Raw genomic sequence first — 25,461 nt, 5'->3', positions numbered from 1 at the left:
GGCTGAGGAGACCGTTTCACAGCCCAGTTCTCTCTTGGTACACTCTGGTCATCCGCGTTCACCCTGGCTTGCTGGGGACACACTGCCTCTCCTCCCAGGCAGTATCTCCTCCTGTAGAGCCAGACACTCTCCTTGCCTCACTCAGCAGGAAGGCTTTTGGGCTAGGCTCTTCAGGCAGACCCTCAGCTCCTCCAGCAAAGAAATTTGACTTCAGGTGATGTCCATTTATCTCTGGGAAGATGGTTGCCTGGCAGATACCAACCCTGGTTACACAATTGCTCTTCAAGTACTCTGCAGAGCACTCCTTTCCTTGTTCAGGAAGAGCTGTGGCCTGGACAAAGTGGAGTGGTTTCATTCCACTTGTATACTCCTATTCCATACATAATGTGGATCCAGTGTGCCAAAATACAGGACCGGGTTGAGTTGGTTCTGTTTCATGTGTCCTTGCACTGCTGCTCTCCAGGCGCAGCCTGTGTAAAGTGTGCTTCTTACAGCTGATAGCTCTGGCTTCAAGCAGGCGTACCCACACCTTGGGCATACTACAATGTGTGATTTCCTGCAACTGCCTGTTGTCAACCTTTCAGAAGCAGTAAACTGATACAGACAAAACCTCATCCTCTCCTTAACCCCTTCAGTGCCCATGACGAGATAGTCTCGTCATGGAGCGCGGTTGCGCTGTGCCCATGACGAGACTATCTCGTCATGAACCCCGCCCGCTAATGAAACGCCCGGCACAGGGCGTGGAAAGGGCGGGGCACTGAAGAGGTTAAACAACAGAAACTGCTGTTCCACCCTTCACCCCAACTATCTCCCAAATAGCAGTACTCTTGAACAATTCATCAGCAGCCCTTTGCCTCATGGATTTTCTAAAGATAGCCCTTTCTCCATCCTCCTTACTTCAGCGTCTGGGTCTGCACCCTTCAGCCATAGGAATGCAGGCAATCCACTTCCACTGTCTGCAGAAGCAATCGTCATCCTCCATCTTGTGCCATGCTAAACCAGGGACATCCAAAATGGTTTCCACCGACTTTAGTACTCAGACTCTCTCTCACAAACACACACACTCACTCTACTACCATGTGTGTCACATGCTCACTGTACACACACATGCACAAGATTCTGGATTTCACATTACAGGAATTTTACAGGGGCAGTAGGCCACACGCTCACTGACCTAGATAAAAATGTTCTGGTCACAATACAGATTAAAAAAACGCTACCCCAACCCTGTATGTGGTTCACCCAGGACAGGGACAGTAGTCTATTATGAAAGCACACTCCGTGTACCCCTCCAAGTCACAGGACAGATTCTGTACCTTGCATTGTCAGGGGCAGGCCTAGGCCTCTACTACGTCTATGCTAGAGTATCATGATGGCAGAAATGAAAAGTCAGGATTGCAGTTTCAGATGCAGTCTGGCACGCAGGGCAGGGGAATCCATCTGTTCACCATGCAGATGACATTCTCGAGTCAACAGTATATATACAGTTTACTATTGTATGTATATGTGAGAGGAGAGAAAATGTCCAAAAAATATTACATAAAGAAAAGTATCAGGAAGGATCAAAGTAACAAAAATACATCTTAGTCAGGATAGATTTGTTTGAAACTCCCTGTAATTAAAACCAAACTCTACGTGCTATTAACACATTTTTTAAAAGTTCTAGTTGCTGGCACTAAAAACATAGTTATAAGATCCCTTTTTTAGGGGACTGCTTAAAAGTCAGTTTGAGAAAAACGTTTGTTTGCAGAGCTCAAATGGACAAATGTTGTACTTGTATTATTTTTCGTGGCTGCAGATGAATTTAGTTGTTAAAACACGTTTTTTGCCAACATCAAAATCTCACAGCGCATCTTCTCATGTTTCAGATGACATTTTAAACTTTGCTTTATGTTGAATTGGTTAGAATGGGTCAATGCTTGTAGAAAGGGGCTTAAAATCACCCAAGTTTGGTTGCCCGCTAATTTTAGTTATTTTCAATTGTCTCGTTCTTGCATTTGAAACTAATCAAGATGGTTATGAAAGGCAAAGGCAGTAAACCTCAGATGTGTAAGGGGAAAGTGCTGTGTTTTCTTTAAAATTTCTTTTTTTTCTCTTTTATAGGAAAAACCTCCACACATTCCTTTTTCGAAATTTCTTCGGGAGCGAAGCCTAGAACGACGCTGATCATATGTCCACTTTCTGTGCTGAGCAACTGGATTGTAAGTTTTTCATCCTGAAAATTCAATGTAGGCATTCTTAAGTCAGGGCACAATGATGTGTATTTACAGATCACCATTAATTGTGTTCTGTGAATTTTGTAAAGCAAGTGAAGCAGAGAATTAACACATTTAAGTGTATGTATGAAGCAATGACAATGCTAATTTCCAAAGGGGACAATAGTTACTACTTTCTTATGACCACTCAACGATTTATTTGTTGGTCTCTCTGCATTAGTGCAGACCTAGTGTTTCCAATATTTTACACTTTTAACTTTGTAATATTTTATACTTCGAATGGGCTGTGAGTGAACTATTTTGCTCATGACTGGATGGTTTGTTGTCTATCAATGATAATTGCTGCTGGTTAGATTGGTTTCTTTCCTATTCTTGCATTTGTCCGGCCCAATAGCTTTTCAGTCTCAGTGTTTCAATTGGATGAGTTATATACTTCAAGGCTTCAACAGCTGACATAAGTAACTATTTTCTGGGTCTGGGTCATTTCCCCTTCATGGCCATTATTATTCTACAACTGCACTTCTACTGTCAAGAAGTAACTGTCTCAAAATCACCTTCTTAAACAGCAATTTGAAGTCGTTATCTATTGTCCTATTACATGTTAACAATTTCCATCTAAAGTACTTGAAAAGGTACTAAATGAGGAATTGCGGTCCTTTATAGAATCCAATGACAAATTGGATGCAGCACGACATGGTTTTAGGCCACGGCATAGTACTGAATCTGCATTAATTGCAGCTACTGAAAGTCTACGTATACAACTAGACATGGGTGGAAAGGCCGTACTGGTAATGCTTGATTTATCCGCCGCGTTTGATACGGTGGACCACCGCATACTTCTTCAGCGGTTGGCGGATATAGGGATCACGGATAAAGCTGCAGATACTCTTCATTCTTATTTGACTAACAGGCAACAAGCTGTGATGTTAGATGAGCACAAATCTTCTCATTTTGTTATGCCATGTGGGGTGCCTCAGGGATCAGCACTTTCACCTACCCTATTTAATATATATCTTACCCCACTGGCTAAACTTATTCGTTCCTTTGGTTTCAAGGCCATTTGTTACGCGGATGACACACAAATTGTTGTCTCATTAACCACAAATCCAGAGACTGTGGCAGAACGTTTTAAACTCTGCATGAGTCTGATTATTTGCTGGATGCAGAATAATTGTTTAAAATTGAACACCGGGAAGACGGAAGTGGTTATGTTCGGAGGGTACATTTCACTTTGGAACTCCAATTGGTGGCCCGCGACAGCAGGGCCATGCCCCCAGCCCGTAAAGAGGGTAAAAAATCTTGGAGTCCTGATTGACGACCATCTTTCCTTATCTGACCAGGTCAACAGCACTACCTCTTCTTGTTTCTATACACTTAAAATTCTTAAGAAAATTCTTCCTTTTATTCCTATGTCTTTGAGGAAAATGGTTGTCACAGCACTGATCCTGTCAAAAATTGATTATTGTAATTCACTCTACATTGGAGCAACAAAAGTGTGATTCATAAACTTCAGACCCTGCAGAATGTGGCGGCCCGGTTATTATTAGAACTACCCAAATTTAGTTCTATTAGTTTAATTACCCGAGAACAACTACATTGGTTGCCCACATCGGCTAAGATCCAGTTTAAGTCAATGTGTATGTTACACAAGAGTCTGCATGGGACGGGACCCACGCTGATTGGTCAATACTGTAAGCGATACACTCCACAGAGGTGCCTCCGTTCCGCTTCAGCATATTTGCTTGTGGTCCCAAGAGTAAAGACGTTGAAATGGGGGGCAGAAGTTTTCGATACTTGGCCCCAAAGCTTTGGAACACTTTGCCTCTGCATCTTAGAACGCAAAACGATCTGCTACAGTTTAGGAAGGGACTTAAAACTTGGCTATTTGCGTGCACCCCTTCAGGGCTTTGATTACCGGATTAACCTTAATGGTAGCAAGTGCTAAGACACCACGGCAAACACACGCTCTATAAAAACCCATTTTTCATTTCATTTCATTTCAGTAAGATCTGCTTTTGTAAATAAAGAAGGTTGCTTAGAATGTTAGGCTGACGTTTCTCTCGAACTTACAGGAATGCATTTAGAGTCATGTTAATGAGTATTATCATCACAATCTAGCATTAACTTATTTAATTAGGACATCAAAAATAAGCAAACATTGATGGACTCTTGAAAGTGAATGTGCTAATTCGTGTTGAAGTCACTCCCTCTCTGTAATGTGGTCTGCTAAAAACAAAAGCCCATTCAAGTTTTTGATAATGTCTTTCTTAGTTCAGCAAAATACATGCAAGGACATCTGCCCTACTAATTCTCTGGTATCCTGAGATTGAAGAGTCAGTGGTGGACACCCCCTAGTAAATGTATAGGAGGAATGAAGGCAGCCAAGACACGGGAAGGCCCCTGGTTCCTCTCGTGCACTGGGCACACATGCAAATGGCTCTCACTTCCCCATATCAGTCATGCTGGTCCGGAGCCAGGTGCGGGGATGGGGACTTCAGTGGAGCGAAGAAGTGCGCAAAAAGGCTGACAGGCGGCCAATGAATGTCCAGTGAGGTAGGCTGTGCAGCATTCAAATTAACCTATTAGGGCAAAATAATTGGGATATAAAGAAGGCCAAGGGTGAAAAATTATTACTCTGCTCCAAGAAGGAAAGGCAGGGAGCTAAGTATGGAGGTGTAACTCTCAAGTACCAGGTTCCTCAGATGCGGGTGGGTAAAACAACTGTCAGTCTCATAGTAGCAAGATACCTTGTCAAAGGAATGACCATAGAGGTGGGGGGTGTTAATGTATTAAACTGTGACCTTTGGGATGCCAAAAGATCGGGCGATTGGGGGGTGAGGGCAAAGGGATTAAGATGGAGTTTCCACTGTACAGACTTGGCAAATGATGCTAAGGCCTGGCAGGAGACAGCTGGCGAACAGGGCAAGGTAGCAAGTCAAGCTGGGTACTGCAAAGAGGGTCACTCCTGGATCAACCTAACAGAGGGACTGGTTTATCATCTACTTAGCATTACCAAATAAAAGTTGTTCCTTACACTTGATGTTAACGATTGGATTATGCATGGGCACATTTGGAAATATTAATAGAGTTGGCTTTCAACTTCAGAAAAGGCTCGTTGTAACTTTGTTGTATTTATTAGAACTGGACTAACTTGGAACTCCTAAGAATGGCATGAGTGCGTAGGTTAGGTAATGTAGTTTGTGTACAGGAAGGGCACTTGCCAAATTTCAAAGACCTCTAGTTGCAGCCTAAGGTGTACTGCACTCTCTTTCAGAAAAGATTTGTTTCTGACTTCGGGTCTCAAAGAAAAAAAATATTTTTGCACTTTGATTTATCATTTTGATTTAAGTATATAACAGTGTGCATAGTTTTTCTGATAGCTGCTTCTAACCGCAGAATCCCCACATTTAGAATATTCTGCAGGTGTCAGACTAGTTCAAAACGTTTTCACAGCAGTGCTCCTGTGTGCCACTAGGTGCTGTTGTGCAGCGTTGCATTGGGATCGACCCCGAAAATGATGGAGCAGAGCCACAAATAAGCGCCACTCTTCTGTTTAGATGTCAATTCCTTTTTTTGCGTGTCTTCAAGCACAGATCTGGAGCTACACTCCCTTTTTCAGCGGTTGATTAATTCTTCAAAATTGCTTTTCCAGTGTGCAAGGGAAAAATGTCCCTATCAAAGAAACTGCAGGATTAAATCCATGCTTTGACAGATGTAGGTGCCGGGCCCTCACCAGGTGTGCCTTTGGTGTTTGGGCTCTCCAGATAGTCCAGCAGTGTTATGCCCGCCTGTTTCTTGCAAACCCACTGCAGTTCCCTTCCATATCTGGCTCCCAAATTCCTCTTACTCATCGATCATTTCAGCTAATGGCATGAGTGAACTACAGGCTCTCTCGGTGCAACTGCCTTACACTACCCTTTTTACCAGACAAACTGATGTTGAAGACCAGGGCAGCCTTTTAGTCTAAGGTTGTGATGCCTCTTCACTTTGGGCAATCCATCCATCTCCATTTCAGTGTTCTTTTCCCTCAAAAAAGGAGAAACTTCATTGATTGGCCCCCCAGAGAGCCTTGAGCTCTTATATGAATCACACCAAAAACCATTGGGTGAATAATCACATTTTTCTGGCATTCCTTGGGGCAAAGAAAGGTAAGGCGATGCTGAAAAGGACTTTCTAAATATGGATAATCCTCTGCATTTTGATCTGCTGTGCATTGGCCTAGAAGCAGCATACGGAATGACTGAGGGCTCATTCCATCAGGGCCAGGGCAACTACGACTGTGTTGGGCTTGCAGAGTGCCCGTTCTTGACATCTGTCAGTGCATGACATGGGTGTTCATGCACCTGTTCACAAAGCACAACTGCCTTGATAGCCAGGTCGCAAGGGAGGGGAATTTAATTTGTTCGGTCGTGCAAGACTTTTTGATCTGATTTCGGTCCACAGACCCTCCACCTTGGAAGGTACTGCCTTGTTATAAGTTATAAAGGTGAGGAACCTGAGGTTAGCGCAATCAATTAGATGAACAAATTACCACCCTTTGGTAAAGCTCCTTGTGGTGGGAACTCTATCTAACAGCAGATTACTCACTGCCCTCCTATCTCCCTGTTCTGTGGAGTGGCCTATTTTTACCATCTAGAAATTAGAGCTCTGCATGCTGGTTCCGATATTTCTTTTGTGCTCTGCATCTGAAGGTGTGGAAAGAGTCAAGCTAGAAACTGATTCATAAGTGTAGGGGTGGTGCTTATATGCAGCTCCACACCATCTCTTCCGGGTTAGACTACCCACCAGAACGAGCGTTACTGAAGGTAAGTAACTTGTTCGTTATGGAGCTCACTGGTGCATCTCAGGAAGATCTTGTATGTTTTTCTCCCTGTTATCCATTCTGCAGAGACTGGGCGATAACCTGAGATTGAGAAAATAATCCTGCTGACGTACAAATATCTTTGAGGCTCTTTCGCCTGCTTGGCATCTGTGAGACACTGATGTTAAAATTACACCATCTTTTCTGCAAGCGTCAGTGGCTGGACGATTTCCAGCTAGTGAGATAAGTGCATTTTTTTAATGCATCCAGTTCAGAGATTGATGTGCAGCTGAAAATTAACAGCTTGGAATTCTGGTTGCCTGTTTGTTTGCAAATTTCTTTTTTGGCATTTCAAATTGCAAAAAGAAAACCAGCCGTGATCATTGTCAACATTACACAACTGGAATTCTGGCTGCCTTACTCATTTTTATTCTCTCTTCAGAAGCAATTACCATTGAATGGTAATAGCCCCTGTACGTAACTCTTGAATGCAATTCAGTTGGTAAAGAGAACAACACTAAAGTGGTATTTTATTATTTATAATGAGATGCTCTGAAGCAGAGGTCTTGAAACTATTTCATGCCCAGCCACCCTTGTACAAATTAATTGCCTTTCCTCCTCCAAGAACCCATAAAATGTTCTCACAATTATTAATAGGTTTAAATATTTCATGCAGGCTAGTAGTGGAACTTGAGAGTAGTTCCACAAAAAACTTTGACTGTGGTTAATACTAATGCCTTTCAATGTAGCACATTAAATATATAGCATGTACATTAACTCAAATGAGCTAAACATTTTCCTTTCCAACAGAAGGGGTAATTTTTTAAATAAGAATACAGGAACTTTGTCCTATGCTGCTTTTTCCTTAAATTAAATCATCTCCATGAAATTTAAAATATATTGTAAGCACAGGAACTGACACGTCTAGAGGTCTTAAAGGGATGCAGAGTGTATGCACGCTCCCAAACACATAGTCTGCAGACCACTGTAACTGATTTCATTTAATTAAATCACTGAACGCTTTTTCCCTGGCTGACTAGTGTTTTTTTTTTAATGCAAACATTTTTATGCATTTCTTATGCATATGAACATGCTAGTTAGCTGTAACAATGTGCTCATTCAGCTGACATCACATATAGATGATTATACTTAAAAAAAAATGTATTTTATTATTTTGATGTACAACATAAACACAGGCTAATACTATGGGTAATCATAACAGCATTAAATCTTCAGTAAAACATGTTGTCCCACATTAGGCCCCCAAATTAACATACAATCAACAGCATAAACAATGGAGTCGAGAAAGTTCCTTATTTGTACGTTCCCCACAAGAAAGCAACAATCCGCTTAATATCAGAAGATCCAGTGACAGTACAGTCATGCTTGAAAAGAGAAAAAATAAAAAAGTATGCAATTGTGGACACTTAGCAGGGAAGGACATTTACGGACGTCCACTCATCCGCACCCCACATGTATCACAAGGGAGCGGGGGAATCCAGTAGCAGGAAAAAGGTTGGGATACTCGAATGGGAGAGACAGATCTATGTCTCTGTTCGTAACACCCAGGAGAGTCTACTTCACCTCGTGCCCAGTGTGAGGATTTCAATTGGGCATGGCGGCCAGCTAAAACGCACAAGCCACTGCGAGGCCCGGCTCACCCTACACGAATCCAAGTGACTTATTTAGTGTTACAGGGGAGAAATCAGTGTCGGTCCAGTTATCAGTCAAGGCGGGTGATTATCATTTTTAGCATCTATATTCCTAATATATATTTCCCAGCACCTCTTATCTGCTCTGCCCACTCCTCTGGTGTCGCCATTGCAATCACAACTACCTAGGTGCGTGCCCATTTCAAAAGTGTACCTAGCCAAAAGAGATGATCCTACTTAAATAATATTCCCTCAACTCACTGCCATGGTTTTGAAATACATTTTATGTAGACGTGTGGTAACCAGTAGTGTGCTTCTATGCACCCTAGCTCCTGCACCTGAATATCTTTTATGTGAAAAGAATCCTTGTGTAATTTTTTTGTGTTGCATTTTCAATAGACCCATTCTAGAAGTAAAAAAAAGATCTTAAGGTGTCAAAAAAATTGTTGATGTTTTAAACAAGGTGGTGGCAAAGTGAACAGTAAAACTGGATATAGCCGGTTTTAAGCAAATAAATGTGAGAGGTTAATGTTAACTTAAATTTTGTTTCTTTCCCTGTAGGAACAGTTTGAGAGCCACGTAAGGCAAGATGTGCAATTGAATATACTTGTTTATTATGGTGCAGATCGTGTCAAAGAGCCTTCAGTACTGTCAAAGCAAGATGTTGTTCTGACTACATACAGTGTACTGAGTTTTGAATATGGAGTAAGTATTTGTGAAAACCCGAAAAATTGCACACTCAAAATTGCTAACTGGTCATATGTTTCTACCCTGACAAGACCAGCTGAATCTTCCATATGTGCGGAGGTCGGTAAATGGAGGACCATTAGTTAGGAAAATTTTATTTCGAACACTTGAAAATGGCAGATTGCTCTTTGAAGCACTTTGCAAAAACAAGCTTTTGTTGCTGTTGTCATTCACAACGATGGTTGCTCTCTCATGCACTACAGATGGGCATCACCTACCGCATCAGAGAGGACAGCAACCCCAGGCACCATCAGACCCCATAGGTAACTCCTTTCAGACTCTACAGATGGCTGTACTTCCAAGAACTACAGATTGATGTATACTCAAGCCAATAGAGCCTACTTCAATGACAATTGTGCATATTTTTTATGGCAGATTTTAGACCACTGCAATTCATAGAGGAGGGATTTTTGTAACATCTCTAACATAAGCGGTATTTACTGAGCTCTTAATAAAATGTATCTAATTGGGTAACACTTAAACACATGGAAAGACCACACAAAAGCGCATGGTAAATGCTATTTCTGATTGAGTCTCCTAGCTGGAGATTCCTCACATTTTGAATATTTCCCAGGTGTCGGACTGTATCCGTAAACCTTTGAACAGTACCTCTGCGCGGTGGTAGATGGAACCATGAAGCTCCGCACTACTGCCTTTATAAGCGCCACTCCAGCACGCTAACATCAGTTCCTTTCTTTCGGTGCCACCAGATGCAGATTTGGAGCGATCTCTCGTCCCCCCTCCCCCTCGATGACAGGATTCAAAACCTGTAATGATTGTTGCAAGTAAATGTCTGTGACAGATCCTTATCAGGATTGCCTGTGTCTGTGGTCGAGCCACGAGTCTATGGCCTGCAGTGACTGCACGTTATGAACCCAAAGGCCATACGAGACTGGGAGGCAAAACTCTGTTGACAAGCACCAGAAAGCTCTATGACGAGACTGGTCCAAGTTGAAGGGTCGGTCCCATTCCCGGTCCAGAAGTAGCAGCACTCGTTCCTAAGGTCGGTCGTTGTTGCGCTCCAAGCCATTGGGTAAGTCGAACAAAAAATATAAAACATCCAAGCGGGACTCTGCCCTTTTTTGCCACTCACATACTCCTGAGAAGGTGAAAGGGTCTCACCATGCCTCTCCTTCTGGTGCATCTTAAGGCCCCAGGGACCTGATAGACCCTCCATCTGGGGTACGCCAGTGGGTTCACCCTTGGCACCAGTTGGACCCTCTGAATCTACCACTGGGCCTCCTCCAACTCCCGTTTAGATTCCGCCTCTGGTGGTATGTGACACGCTGGTTCCCAGAGTTGCAATGGTGATGCCAACTCTAACCAGGAATGCCAGAGCAGGGTAGGAGTCGTAAACAATGGACTTAGAGGGAGGGGTAAGACACCAGTGTCATTTACAACTCTACTCTTTTGAACCCAGCCAGATGCTAGGCTTAAGGAAGGAATGAGCAGATGCAAGGGAGGAGAGACTATGGAGATTAGCCATCCATGGGGTGTGTTTAGCCAGCTCTTCTCTCCCTGCTGGAAAATCAGTCATGATGAATTTGGAAGATTTGGTGCACTCTGGGACAAAATAGTGCTACACTCTGTAGGATATGGTCATACCTTGGGGCGTTAGCCTGTCCCCCATTGGACCACAGCCCTGTGGACCACCTTGCTGTAAAAGGACTAAAGAGTGGACTTACTGCAAGCTACAGGTTAACAGAGCTCACCTGGAACATCACCACCAAGAATACTCAACCTGGAGCATTACCAGTGGATTTGTAAGGGTTATGTCCAAGTGGATTGTGGGAACTGAGGTCCTCAACTTTCAAGGACCATCTTGAAGCTGCCTGACTCTTATAGGGAGTTTGAGGCACTTTAGGTCCCTTGGGGGAACTTCAGGAAGAAGTTCCAGAAGTTTGGAGCAACTTTGGAAAAAAGCCCCATAAGTGGACCGACTCAACCTGGCCAGCCTAGCCTCTTGCCTTCAACCGCGAGTTGGCCTGCCATCCAGGTTCGTTCCGCTGAAAAGCTCCGTAGGTCCGACTTCCAGAGTTAAAAATTCATATCTCCGGTCCCCTACATTGGATTTTTGTCGTTTTGGTGTCATTTTAAAGATTCAAATATTTCCAATTGTTATAAATTGGTGATGGATTGTTATTGTGCATTGTGTCTTAATAATTTACTGAATTGGGGTTTTTAAATGCTTTACATACCTGTCTTTGAATTTAAGCCTGCCTGCTCGCAGCCAAGCTACCAATGGTTGAGCATGAGGTTAATTTTCTAAGACCTATTCTGAGCCCTATACTGTGTTAGTGGCCTTACTGCGAGCGGCAGATATACATTTTCCCCTACTAATAATCCACTTTCCAACACTAAACAAAACATACTAAAAGTTGTATAAGATGTTTTAGATGTGATAATGCAACGCATGTGACCAGATATAAAGACTGTCCAGGCTGAAAGGCATGTCTCCAAAAATGTGGGTAAAAAGGCCACTTCACTAATTGCTGTAAGGCTAACGTCACAGGCAAACCGAGAATTAGGGAAGTAGATGTTGACTCTGACTGAGAATGGGATGAGATAGTTCTTCAAGTTGAATATTGCGTCTGTGATGGACCATTTGAGGGGGTGTTAGTAGAGGCTTCACCTGTAAGAATACTTTTTGACTCTGCAGCCAAAATCACATTAATACCTAAGAATTTCTTTATCTCTAAATTAAAACGAATGTCAAATTGCTTAAACCAGACATCAAACTGAAAGGTTATGGAGAATGAACCTTCTGAATTAATGGGGTATTTTTGTAGTTTTTAATTTTCTGAGGTAAGAGTAGCTGAGAAAATGTGTTTCGGTTAAGGTGATTCTATTATTAGTTGGTTTCACCAAAGAGACTTGAAGGTATATTTGGATCCCAATGAATCTCGTTCTGTCCGATTAAAGGAAATAGTAAGTAATGTGAGTGAGGTAACGGGGGGGGTTGTGGTAACGTGAGAAATATATGAAAACATTTCCAAAGGTGTTTCAGAAAAAGTTGTGATGTTTAAAAGATTATGTGCATCTCATAAAGCTCACGACAAACTGTGATTAAGGTATGCAAAGTAAGGAATGTACCTTTAGCCGTGAAGGATGACATGGCCAAAAAGAAAAAAAAACTGTCAAGGAAGGCGAGTGGATAGGCACGATTGTGTGGGGAACTTAGGGAGCTCAACAAGAATGTTATGGTGGATCACTATCCCCTTCCCAACATAAACAAAATGTTGTGGTCGCTAGGTGGTGCCAAGTTCTTTTTATCTTACCTCAGGGAACCACGAAGTGAAACTGCATCCTTTGTCTCAAAATCTAACATCTTTTGTAACTCAGTTTGGTACTTTTAAATATGTGAGGATGCCCTTTGGGCTCATTTCTGCAGCCTCTGTTTTTCAGTGAGCTAATGGAGAGTGTATTGAAGGGACTGCAGGACATAAAGAATTATCAGGATGACATACTGGTATATGGGAACACCATGGATGAACATGAGGAAAGCATGAGAGCTGTGTTAAAGAAAATTGAATCTAGTTGGTTAACTTTAAAAATCGAGAAATGCAGGTCCAGTGTATCTGAAATTGAGTACTTGGGTCATGTGATTTCTAGGGAAGGTATGTAACCTAAACAGGATTTGGTGGAAGCTACCGATATGTCCAGTCCGTCTAACAAGGAGGAGCTTGTGAAATTTCTGGGCATGGTAGAGTACTATAGTAAGTTTGTGGTGAACTTGGCTGGCAAATGTGTAAATGTGAGAGAGTTGCTGAAAAAAGGAAAAGAGTTTGTGTGGGGAAAGAAACATCAGCAGTAATTTTCGGATTTAAGATCCTGTTTGCAAACTGCTCCCTGTTAAAGTAGTTTTGAACCTGGGCAGAAGACGATCTTAATGACAGACGCAAGTTCCAAAGGTCTAGGGGGGGGGGGGGGGGGGGTGAGGGGTCGTGTTGCTGCAAGAGAAAAATGGTCATGAGAAAACCATACTATTTATTTCCAGAGCACTGAAAGGGGCAGAGTTGAAATACTCTGTGATTGACAAGGAGGCCCTTGCCCTTTTTGGACAATAAAGAAACTTAGAAAATGTGTATGGGGTAATCGTTTTGAGATAAGAACAGACCATAAGCCATTGAAGGAAATGTTTTTGAACAAAGACATTGAGAGAGTTTCCTCTGGGATTTACAAGTGGGTGGTCGCACTTCAAGAGTTTGAATGTGAAATTGTGTATGTTCCAGGAGTTTGAAATCCTACAGCAGACTGTTTTTCGAGGCTGTGTAAATAGAATGATGAGAAATTGTCAGCGGATAAGAATCAGAGTGAAGATTCTCCGGATTAATGTGACTGAAAAGTATGTGAAATCTCTGTTGGTATAATACATGAGAGAGAGTGACTGGAGCAGATGCACACGGATTCCACTTTGTTGATAGTCATAACAATAATGAAGGGGGTGTTGGAGTTTGAAAAATGAATGTGATCAAACCTTTCTGGGGTATAAAGGATGAATTTGGTGTGAAGGATGGAATCCTGTTGAGGGGTACAAAGTTGGTACCTCCGTTGTGTCTAAGAGAGCGTATCGCTGAGGAGGCTCATAAGTCGCATGGAAATACCAAAGAGAAAATTCGATAAACATACTGGTGGCCAGGGATGTATTTAATGGTGGAACGGACAGTAGGAGTGTACAGCGAGTGTTCTAACAGTGATAAGATCTTGAAGTGTTGCACGCAACCATTGGTTTTATGTAAATTGCCCCTTGGGCAGAAATTGCTTTAGATATAGTTGGGCCTATCAGAGTCACGAGTGCTGTTTGCTATATTTTGAGTTGTATAGATTTGTACTCACGTTGGCATGAAGAGAAGATAGTGAATTCTGTTGAGTCAAAAGATGTGTTCGAGGCATATGAGCTGCAGATCACACACTATGCATGGATCACCATCTGTTGCTGGGCCCAGATGTTTGCACTTTGTTGTTGTATTGGAATAAGTCTTTGGCAGTCACGAGATAAATGACTCCTCCTCTGGACAATAGTGCGCATGGGCATCGACTCCATCTTCAGATTGTTTTTTTCCGTCATCAGATGTGTTTGTTGCGCTCCAGTTCGGTGTCTTTACCGTTCTACCTTTTGACGCGCAATCCTTCACCAATTCTTCGGTATTGTTTTCGATCGCATTTCCCATTAGACGCGCATCTCTACAAACTTGAACTCTTACATTCCGATCGTCGACGCAAGCCTTCGGGCCTAGCTGTGCCATTAGGCCTTTTGGCTCATGGACAGGACTCCTTTCAAAAAGTGTCCTCAATGTGGATCCAAGTTTCCACTCGCTGATCTTCACGAGGTGTGTAACCTCTGCCTTTTGCCCGAGCACGAGGCCAAAGACTGTCCAGCTTGTGCCTCTTTCCGCTCCAGGAAAACAATATGGGATCGTCGTGCTCGAAGAAGCATGGCTCGATCATCAACATCGATACCGGACGATATCTTCCAAGAAGGCATCAATGTACCGGAGCAGGAGCAGATCGAAGAGGGCAACATTAACGCCTCCGAAGCCGACGACTCCGACGTTGAAGACAACCCCATCACTCCAGGGCAGCGGGTCGTAAGTACTGACGTCAACCCCTCCCCCCCACCCATTCATAAAAAGGCTTCAGTAACACCTTCACCTTCGGGCCTAGGTGCACACCGGGACAAAACTTCCCACGCCCCACCTTCGGTCTTGGCAAAAAAGTCAACACATAAGCCTTCAGGCCACTCGGGATCGAGCCAGCCTACCGTTGGTACCAAAACCCCATCCCCGGCACCAAAAACAAAAGACAAACCCAAAGAGTAACCACTGTCTTCGTCCGCACCGAAGCCTGGTTCCACATCGGCGCATTCGGCACCGAAAACCACTGGCACTGAATCTTCGGATCCGAAAAAATCATCGGAACCAAACAAACAACCGGTTCCGAAGACCCTATCGGAACCCAGGAAAACTCCTGATTCAAAACCTAAGGAGCATAAAACCACTCCAAAACTTGTGCCACACAAACAGTCAGACCCGAAAAAATCGGCACCGAAACAACACACTCCAGAGGTGGAGCTTTTTCGGCCTGATCCAACCCAGAAAACTCTCGAAATAGACTCAAATACAGGTCAACTTATACTTAGTCCTTCCAGGAAAAGGAAAATAGACAAACCTGCACCAGCTCCACGCCCCTTAAAGAAGAAAGACATTGCCACTTCTCCTTTAAGAATTCCTTATCCACCTCCTACTCCACACCACATCTCTCCTATCCCATCTCCAGTACCCTCACAATCTCCTCCACCTCAGGATGATGAGGACACCTCTGGGGAGGAAGGGGATGATGAACCTTTAGGGGAACCTAGTCAGCCTAATATCCCAAATGACCCATGGGACCATTATGGCACAACAGATGTTCCTGATACACCACAAGATGATATCTACCCACCTAGACCATCCCCTCCAGAGGGCACTATAGGATTTACTCAGCTCATACACAGAGCTGCAGAATACCACGGTGTGACTTTGTACACAGACCCTATAGAAGAAGACTTCCTCATGGACACTTTTGCACCATCTCAAAGGTCCACTTCCATTCTCTCAATGTTAAAAGGGGTAATCAAACACGCTCCTTAAGTCTTTAAGGATCCTGTAAGGGCTAGAGTAATTAACTCCAGAGTGGAAAAGAAATACAAGTCTGCCCCAGCTGACCCGGTTTACATTAGAGGGCAGCTTCCCTTAGATTCCTTGGTAGTCTCCAACACCAGGAAAAGGGCTAACTCCCAAACCTCAGGCGATGCTCCACCTCCTGATAAGGAGTCAAAACTGTTGGACGCATCTGGTATAAGAACAGCGTCCCAAGCAGCCTACATATGGATAATTGCCAACACACAGGCTTTGCTGGCTAGGTACATTAGGGCACACTATGACAAACTAGAGACCCTACTACAACACCTTCCAGATCAATATAAAACAAGGGCCAATGATCTCATCCAGGAGGGCAAACTTATAACCAATACCTCCATTCGATGTGCTCTGGATGCTGCAGACACAGCCTCCCGAGCTATTAATACCAGTGTCCTTTTGCGCAGACATGCGTGGCTACGTATTTCGGGGTTCAAACCCGAGGTTCAAACTACCATACTAAACCAACCGTTTGACCAGGAACATTTATTTGGGCCTAATGTAGATTAATCTTTGGAGAAGATGAAAAAAAGATACTGAAACTACCAAATCAATGGGATCTTTGCAATCGCAAACTCCCAGAAGTTCCTTTTGTCGCTCCTCTTATAGGGGCACCTCTAGAGGTTTTACCACTGATAACTCCTCCACCTCCTATAAAAGTCCCACCCAGACCTCATCTACCAGAGGTTATTACAGAGGAGGCTACAGGGGCAATAACAACAAAGGTAGAGGTAAAACTATCAATACTCACACTGCCTCCACCTCCAAACAATGACTTCGCTCCACTCCCCCGGACCATTATACTCCGGTCGGGGGAAGATTGCTACAGTTCCTACCTGTCTGTAACACCATTACCACGGACAGGTGGGTGAGACAAATCATCCAATCCGGTTATTGCCTCGAGCTCACTTCAACTCCCCCAAACATACCACCCAAACAGCGTCCAATGTCAACAGAGCATTTAACGCTTCTAAAACAAGAGGTGCTTTCCCTCCTACAAAAACATGCAATAGAACCAGTTCCCCTGCATCATCAAAATACAGGGGTTTACTCCCTATATTTTCTCCTTCCAAAGAAGGACGGAACCCTAAGGCCCATCTTGGACCTCAGACCATTAAACCTCTACATACAATCAGACCATTTTCATATGATCACTCTTCAACAGGTCCTTCCTCTACTCAAACAAGGCGATTTCCTTGCCACCTTAGATCTCAATGACGCCTACTTCCACATTCCCATTCACCCTGTTCACAGGAAATAACTTCGATTTGTAGTGGACGGTCAGCATGATCAGTTCAAGGTTCTCCCATTCGGAGTCACCACAGCACCCAGAGTCTTCACGAAATGTCTGGCAGTGGTAGCAGCCCACTTAAGAAGACAACAAATTCACGTCTTCCCATATTTGGACGACTGGCTCATAAAAGCCAAGTCGCATACCCAGTGTGTAAATCACACACACACCACAATCCAACTACTTCACGACTTAGGGTTTACAATAAATCTCACAAAGTCTCACCTCCAACCGTCCCACATCCAACAATATCTAGGTGCTACAATAAACACCTCAAAAGGCCTTGCATATCCCAGTCCAGCCAGGATAGCAAGCATGCAAGCCCTTATAAAAAAATTCCAGCCGCAACACTCACTACCAGCTCGAGTGTTAATGCAACTAATAGGGATGATGGCCTCTTGTATATTCATAGTACCTCATGCAAGACTCCAGATGTACCCCTTACAGGAATGCTTAGCACGTCAGTGGAACCAAGCTCAAGGTTAGCTAACAGATCTGGTGTTGGTGGTCGGCCGCACACATTGCTCTCTGCATTGGTGGAACACCCAAAAGCTTTCCAAAGGGCGACCGTTCCAAGAGATTGTGCTAGGAAGCTAATCTACTACAAAACACCATACAGGGCACATGGACACCTCAATCATTTGGACTTACTAGCAATCTTTCTGGCGTTAAAAGATTCGAGAAACAGATATCCGTCAAAGCTGTCTTAGTCCGGATGGACTATATGACAGCAATGTATTATTTACAAAAACAGGGGGGGACGCACTCTCTGCAGCTCTCTCAACTAGCACAGAGCATATGGAGGTGGGCTATTCCTCAAAACATATTTCTTTTAGCCCAACATCTTCCAGGAATTCAGAATCAGACGGCAGATCTGTTAAGTCCTCAAACAACAGATTCACCAGTGGGAACTTCATCCACAAGTTCTTCAACCGTTTTTCCAAATGTGGGGGCATCCAGAAGTAGATCTCTTAGCCACACATTTAAACAGAAAATGCCCAAGCTTCGCCGCCAGATATCCACACCCATTGTCCAAAGGCAATGCGATATGGAGGAATTGGTCAGGCAGATTTGTGTACGCTTTTCTGCCTCTCCCACTCATTCCATTAGTGGTGCGCAAGTTGCAACAACAGTCATTAACACTGATCCTAGTTGCTCCAACATGGGCCAGACAACCATGGTACACAACATTGCTGGAACTATCAGTTATCCTGCACCAAAAACTACACCTCTCCCCACAACTCTTAACACAGAACCATGGAGAAATCAGACATCCCGATCCAGCACAGCTCAACCTAGCGATCTGGCTCCTGAAGTCTTAGAATTTGGTTACCTCAATCTTCCACCTGATTGTATGAACGTTACCAGAGAGGCTAGGCGCCCCACCACTAGAGCCTGCTATGCAGCCAAGTGGAAAAGATTTGTTATATACTGTACCAATAACACCATCGGTCCTCTAGATGCGTCCATTCAACACATCATATGTTACCTACTCCATCTTCAGAAATGTAACCTAGCATACCCATCAATTAGATTACATCTTGCTGCCATAGCAGCTTACCTGCAACATAGACAACATTTGTCATGGTTCAAGGTACCTGCCATTAAAGCATTTATGGAAGGCCAAAAAAGAATTATTCCTCCCGGGTACCACCCTCTCCAGTGTGGAATCTAAACATCGTCCTCACTAGATTATTGGGTCCTCCTTTCGAACCTCTACATAAATGTGAGCTACAATTTCTTACATGGAAAGTCGCTTTCCATGTGACCATTACATCTCTCAGAAGAGTCAGTGAGCAGGCACTAACTATTCAAGAACCATTTTTACAACTCCATCATAACAAATTGGTTCTCAGGACAAATCCCAAATTCCTTCCTAAATGTATTTCTCCCTTCCATCTCAACCAATCTGTTGAGTTGCCAGTGTTCTTCTCGCAACCACAAACAGTAGCAGAAAGAGCTCTTCATACACTAGACGTGAATAGAGCACTCCTTTACTATATTGACAGAATAAAACCTTTTCGCAAAACAAAACAACTTTTTGTATCCTTCTCACCACCACATAAAGGCAATCCCATATCAAAGTCTGTGATTGCAAGGTGGATTGTCAAATGTATACAAATTTGCCACCACAAAGCGAAACGTACACTATCTATTCCCCCTAAAGCCCACTCTACCCGCAAAATAGAGGCTTCCATGGCATTTTTAGGGAACATTCCCTTATATGATATCTGCAAAGCAGCTACATGGTCTACACCGCACACATTCACAAAACACTATTGTGTAGATGTGCAGGCAAAACAACAAGCTAGTGTGGGCCAGGCTGTACTCAAAACACTATTTCAGACTACTGCAATAGATACTGGTGGTCGCTGCTAGAGAAGAGTACTGCTATGCAATCTATGCATAGTGTGTGATCTGCAGCTCATATGCCTCGAACGGAAAATGCTACTTACCAGTATGCATCTGTTCTTGGCATGTAGAGCTGCAGATTCACACACGCCCTCCCACCACCCTGGCTACCTTTATCTGTTCAACTATTATCTTAATTAGATACAACATACATGGACATCAATTTCTGTTTCTCACAAAACTCCATCATTTCCCTTCCTGGCGAAAAAACAATCTGAAGATGAAGTCGATGCCCATGAGCACTATTGTCCAGAGGAGGAGTCACTTATCTTGTGACTTCCAAAGACTTATTCCAATACAACAACATAGTACAAACATCCAGGCCCAACACCAGATGGCGATCTATGCTTAGTGTGTGAATCTGCAGCTCTACATGCCAAGAACAGATGCATACTGGTAAGTAGCATTTTCCTTTTATGTTTTTGGAGGAACTCTTTGAAAGGGAAGGCTATCCTTCCTGTTTGATGACAGATAATGGTGTTCAGTTTTCCTTAAAAGAAAATGCAAGAATTTCTGTTGAGTAATGGTATAAACAATAAGAAATCTGCTCTCTATCATCCAAAAGCAAATGGGATGATTAAGAGCTTTAACAAAGTCCTGAAGGAGTATGTGCAAATGTCATCTGCCTCTGGCACAAGGTGGGTTAATGATGTAAGAGAAAAAGTTAAGATTTATTGGCTAATGCCTAACTCTGTCACTGGGAGGTCTCTGTTTGAACTTTTCAAAGGCAGAAAGCACAGCTGTTCGATGTGCCCAAAGTGGGTTAATGAGAAGAGAGGTTTGACCAGCATCTCAACACGGCGAATGAGTGAGCTTTAAGCTCTCTGTGTTAACTCACCATTTTCCACCATCTTCCCAGACCTAACTGGTTCTGCAGACGCGAGCATCCTTCTTCCCAAAAGTTGTGATGTCATTCTACGTCTGTCAAACAATCACTCTGCTGGCGTTCTGTGCTCTGCCTCATTCTTCTAAGGAGGAAGAGAGACTCAATCGCTTGGACCATAAAGAGGGCTAACCTTTCCCATCGATCGTACCAAACAGCAGATGGACGATCAGCTCTTTGTGTGGTTCAGAGGACCAAAAAAACGCAATGCTGTGCAGAAGAGAACCGTCTCCCGATGGGCCATACTCTGGGTTCTTAGTCAAGATCTGCTATTTATTGGCCAACAAGCAGCCTCCAGAAGGTCTGCAAGTCCATTCCACCAGGTTCAAAGCTGCTATCACTGCATTGGCATGCGGAGTTCCTGTCCTGAACATCTGCCAGGCAACTATTTGGGCGTCTCTTCATACATTCACAAAGCACTACTGTCTGAATAGCCAGGTTCGCCAAGAAGCACATTTCACCTGCTCTGTCCTACAGAACTTCTTGATTTGAGTCAATTCACAGACCAGCTTCCTAATTGGTGCTTCTCTAGTCAAATGGTGAGGAATCTGCAGTTAGAAGTCGCTATCAGAAGAACAAGTTATTTACCTTTAGCATGCAGGAGCGGTGCCTACACAGGCCTGAGCGTCATTTCTGGAGCGTACAGCGTTAGTGCGGAGCCATACAGTGCCACCTACTAACGCAGAGAGGAACCTCTCTAAAGTTCCCAGATCCAGTTTGACGCCTGGGGAAGTATTCAAAAGGTGAAACATTTGCGGTTAGATAAAGCCTCTACCAGAAAGACTATTACCGAAGGTACATATTGAGTCGGCCCTTTGGAGTATGCATTTCTCATGTAAAGCTACTAGCTGTTTCGAGGTACTCGTCCGCCTCCAGTCAATTACCTGCATGAGGGACTACTTACAACTGTAGCCCGCTCTGTCCTCGGTGCAGGCTCCATTCTCTGTGTCTCCTACGTATTAATGCTTCATGCGTTAGCTCATTAAACTCACACCTATTGCCCTTGCCAATGATTGTTCGAAGCAGTAAACCATATCCTATGAAACAATATGGCACTTCTGTGAGCTGCAGTTATTGCTAGATTCCACACTTTGTTGATGTAATTATGATTTAACAGGCCAGATGTGACCAGAATTATTGGAATGGAGGACATAAAATGAGATGACAACAAAAGGAACTAGAAAGGTTGTCCTTGAGAAGAAAGCACCGCTTTGGGTGTAGTTCTGAAGCTCAACTGGTATTGTGTAGTGAAGACGCATGAATACAATCAAATTATTTTAAATGAATGTTCTAGGAATGTGGATTTCAATGAATTTTCTATCAATTGTTTTTGTTTTTAAATATAAGTTTGCATTACGTTAATAAAATACATTTATTTTTCATACATTACAAAGTGTGGAATCGAGTAATTATTGCTGTTCCTCGAAGTTTTTTTTTCTTTGGTTTGGCCTAAAGTGCATACCAGGTGGATTTTGAGTAAGAGATGCGCTGGGCCACAATGGTCACTTAAATCCAAATTGATATTGTACGTATCTTATCAATGCAAGAATCCCTATGGAGAGTATGCCGTAATGTTTTGTGCTCTGTCTTCGGCGTGGCTGCTGCTACTTGCCCTATTTACCTCTAGCCTCGCGAATACACCTAACGACGCAGGTCTTGTGCTGCAGAAACCCGCTTCCGTTCTTTGACTCTCTGTGCTTCACGCTTGGTTCTGCAGCGCATTGTATAGTGAATATTTAGCTTGTGTACTCAACTGTGGGTGTGGAGCGCCACCTACTGTATTAAGATGATAGACGACCATTATTAGTTTACCAAACTGAAATTTACCGAGACGACCTACACACCGGCGGTAGCGTCATTTAACAGAGTGCTATCAGTTTGGGAGCTGTGTCATATGCCTTGGTGCTCCTGCAGTCAAATCAGTCCCTCCCCAGTAATACATGTTTTTTGTTAGCAGCGTAGTACAAACGTGCCTATACTGCACTCCATGTGCACAAACAGCATTGTGTATTTAGGGTGATCTGATCGGACCTTCTTTACTTTCCACATCCCTCTGTCTATTTAAGAATGTTGGGATGTCCAAGTAAGACTCTTTAGTGCTTTTATGGGTGGGTCTCTATACTTTCTTGTATTTTTGTTCTATGCTTATGGGCTATGGCTACGTCTTGTGTGTACAATCACAATGAAAAGGTAATGACATCAAAAGATGGATGTGGGGAGCATACCGGGGACTTTCTGATTTATTCACAGTTGTAATGTCTCAGTATTCCTCTTGCAGAACAGAGGGGACAGCCCTTTACACCGAGTGCAGTGGCTGCGGGTGGTGCTGGATGAAGGCCACACCATAAGGAACCCCAATGCTCAGCAGACCAAGGCCGCGCTGCACCTGGAGGCGCAAAGGCGATGGGTGCTGACAGGTACATCCACGCTGCTCGTGTTTTGTTGTAATCCTTTTATTGAGTGCACTAAAGCATTGAATGTACATGTATGCCATGCCAGTAAACATACATGCAACCAGGACCACCCCTGGCTCAGCTTCCACCCTTCCTGGTCCTCTTGCCCTCCGTTAGTCTTCTGCGGCTTTACACGTATGCGTTATAAGTGCTACATATATCAGAAGTCACTATTACACACCTTAACTGTGCTGCTGGTGCCGTGCACTGCTTCGTCGGTGAGGAAGATAAAACCGGGGCCTGTTGGCTGTCACTTTAGCGCCCATTATTCCCCCCTCAGGCCCATCACCTGTGCCACACCTTTGCTCCTTCTGCCAGAGCCAAAGTGGAGGTGGGAGGGACGAGGAGGTTTATGGAAAGCCTGAAAAAATAAACTGGTGCTGGAGGCTTGGAAAAAAAGGGGGGTCAAAAGCTCTTCGCCAGGTAAGTTAAATGCGCCCTTCTGAAGCTTGACACCCTGGCCCTGGGTCATCCACGCCCATGCTAAAGCCAACCCTGAATGCGGCCAGTCCCTTAGTGAGCTGCGTGTGGCCGATAGGTGTGCATGTCTGATTCTGGGTGCATGGCGCGGCCTGCTCATCCTCATACCTGGCAGAATATCTTCTTTCTTCCGAGGCACATCAAAGCAGCGAGGTTTATCCAGAGTCCTCGGTTTGTTACATGCTTTGAGGAAAGGGGCAACCAGTTCTGTCTCTGGTCAGGAGCCATTAAATAGTCGCAAGTGGGCGACAACTTCCTACTAGACGGGGCTTCTGTTAGCCGTGATTGGAGGGTGGCATGGGAAGCCTCTGCCAACCAATGCCCAACCGTTTTTCTGCTCATGACCTAATGCATCATATGATTTTTGGAAAGCAGGGGAAGAGTCTTGCATTAGCTATTACATTTGAATTTGTATTGCACCTAGACACCCACTGGTTACCAGGTGCCGCAAAGCACATCGCAAATGTGGAAAGCGAAACTCTGATCATTTGGAAGGCGGTTGCTGGAAGCCAGGTATGTTTTCTCCCTACCCACCTGACATCTAAGGGTTCTTTGGGGGCGAGCCCCCCAAGAGAGCAGTGAGTAGATTTTTGCTTCCACAAGGAAGACCATAAACAAGAGGAAGCCCCTTTTTGTGTAGGACCTCTTGGTGTCCTTTGTACTCCATTCACGCTGCAGTTAATGACCCAGACCTTGTGTAACATACCAGCCACGACGAATGCAGGATCCAGAGTCTGTGGAAAGGCCCGGACCGCCCTTTTCAGAATTTAATATGCTACGCAAGACCCCGACCCTTCAAGGCAAAACTCTGAGTTGCCTCAGAGACCTTCTCGTCAAGAGCGAATTCAAACTCTAGACATGCCAATTTAATGGGCTGGAGTGCCTTATGCTGGGTTGTTCAAATGATAACAGAGAGAATGGATCTCCATTGAAGCCTTCCCTTGGCGTGCCCTCATGCCCTCCACCTCCAGGGTGAATTCTAGTGTTGAGGATATCTGAGGAAACATTTGCAAGACTCCATTCTAAAAGAAGTGCAATGTAAAGGTCAGTAGATATTACTGTTCTCAGGTTTGAACCATGTCACCTGCACAGCGCTGTATCTGGGAGGGCCACTACCCGTGCATTGAAGTCCAGCCATAATTGGGGCCCCTGAGGGTTACTCTTGCCTCCTTCAGATATTGTTCTTACCTGCTGAGCGGCTGCTTTCCAGGTTGAAGTCAGGGCTCCTCTGGGTAGTGTGGTGATAGGAAGGCGCACCTTATGTCCGAATGAGACACAGAATACAGGAGTACACCCGTTACCCCAGTTGAGACCGGGTACACTGTATAACAACAATAACAATGTCTCTACCAGTATTTCATTCGCAAAACACTGTTTAAAAAAAGGTGTCGTAATCACACAGGAAGGGGAAGAATGGGGGAGGGAGACCAAGGTAAAGTTGAAAGGTTGTTATTTGCATATAACAGCACTATGATGCAATTAGATTACAGTAACCATAACAACCAAATGTGCACTGAAATTGTTGGTGTAAGTGAACGGCGCAGTGACACAAGTGATTAGAAAACAACGTGAGGCGGCAGAAGACAAAAAAAAACAATCAAATTTTGAGGGTCACACATATGACTTGAACAAATGCAGGTACAGTTTCATATTATGCAAATGACCCCCTGGTAGCCACAAATAGTTTTGTAGAGTCGACGGCGTTTCGACCTATTCAAATAAAGGTCATCATCAGGACGATGGTTACTAATTTGGGGTAGTGCTAGTGGCACAATGATAAAGGACGTATCCAGGAAAGTAGAAATTCGGTAGAAAATACCGCTGGGGGACGTCAATTGAATGGAGGCCA

At 43.9% G+C, this 25,461-nt stretch overlaps 1 protein-coding gene across 6 annotated transcripts in view; it reads left to right on the top strand.

The window, feature by feature from the left end:
- Nucleotides 1-25,461, top strand: part of HLTF (helicase like transcription factor) — a 397,768-nt gene that overhangs the window by 210,965 nt on the left and 161,342 nt on the right. For all 6 annotated transcript variants that reach the window (XM_085635054.1, XM_085635052.1, XM_085635053.1 and 3 more), the window contains 3 exons: nt 2,104-2,201; nt 9,231-9,374; nt 22,958-23,096. In XM_085635054.1, coding sequence (XP_085491180.1) covers nt 2,104-2,201; nt 9,231-9,374; nt 22,958-23,096 — 381 coding nt within the window. The remainder of the gene's footprint in view (nt 1-2,103; nt 2,202-9,230; nt 9,375-22,957; nt 23,097-25,461) is intronic.

This window comes from Triturus cristatus, chromosome 11 (genome assembly GCF_964204655.1).
Source record: "Triturus cristatus chromosome 11, aTriCri1.1, whole genome shotgun sequence".
NCBI lineage: Eukaryota > Metazoa > Chordata > Amphibia > Caudata > Salamandridae > Triturus > Triturus cristatus.
Note: the sequence above shows the minus strand (reverse complement) of the source record. Positions and strands in the feature narration are given on the sequence as shown.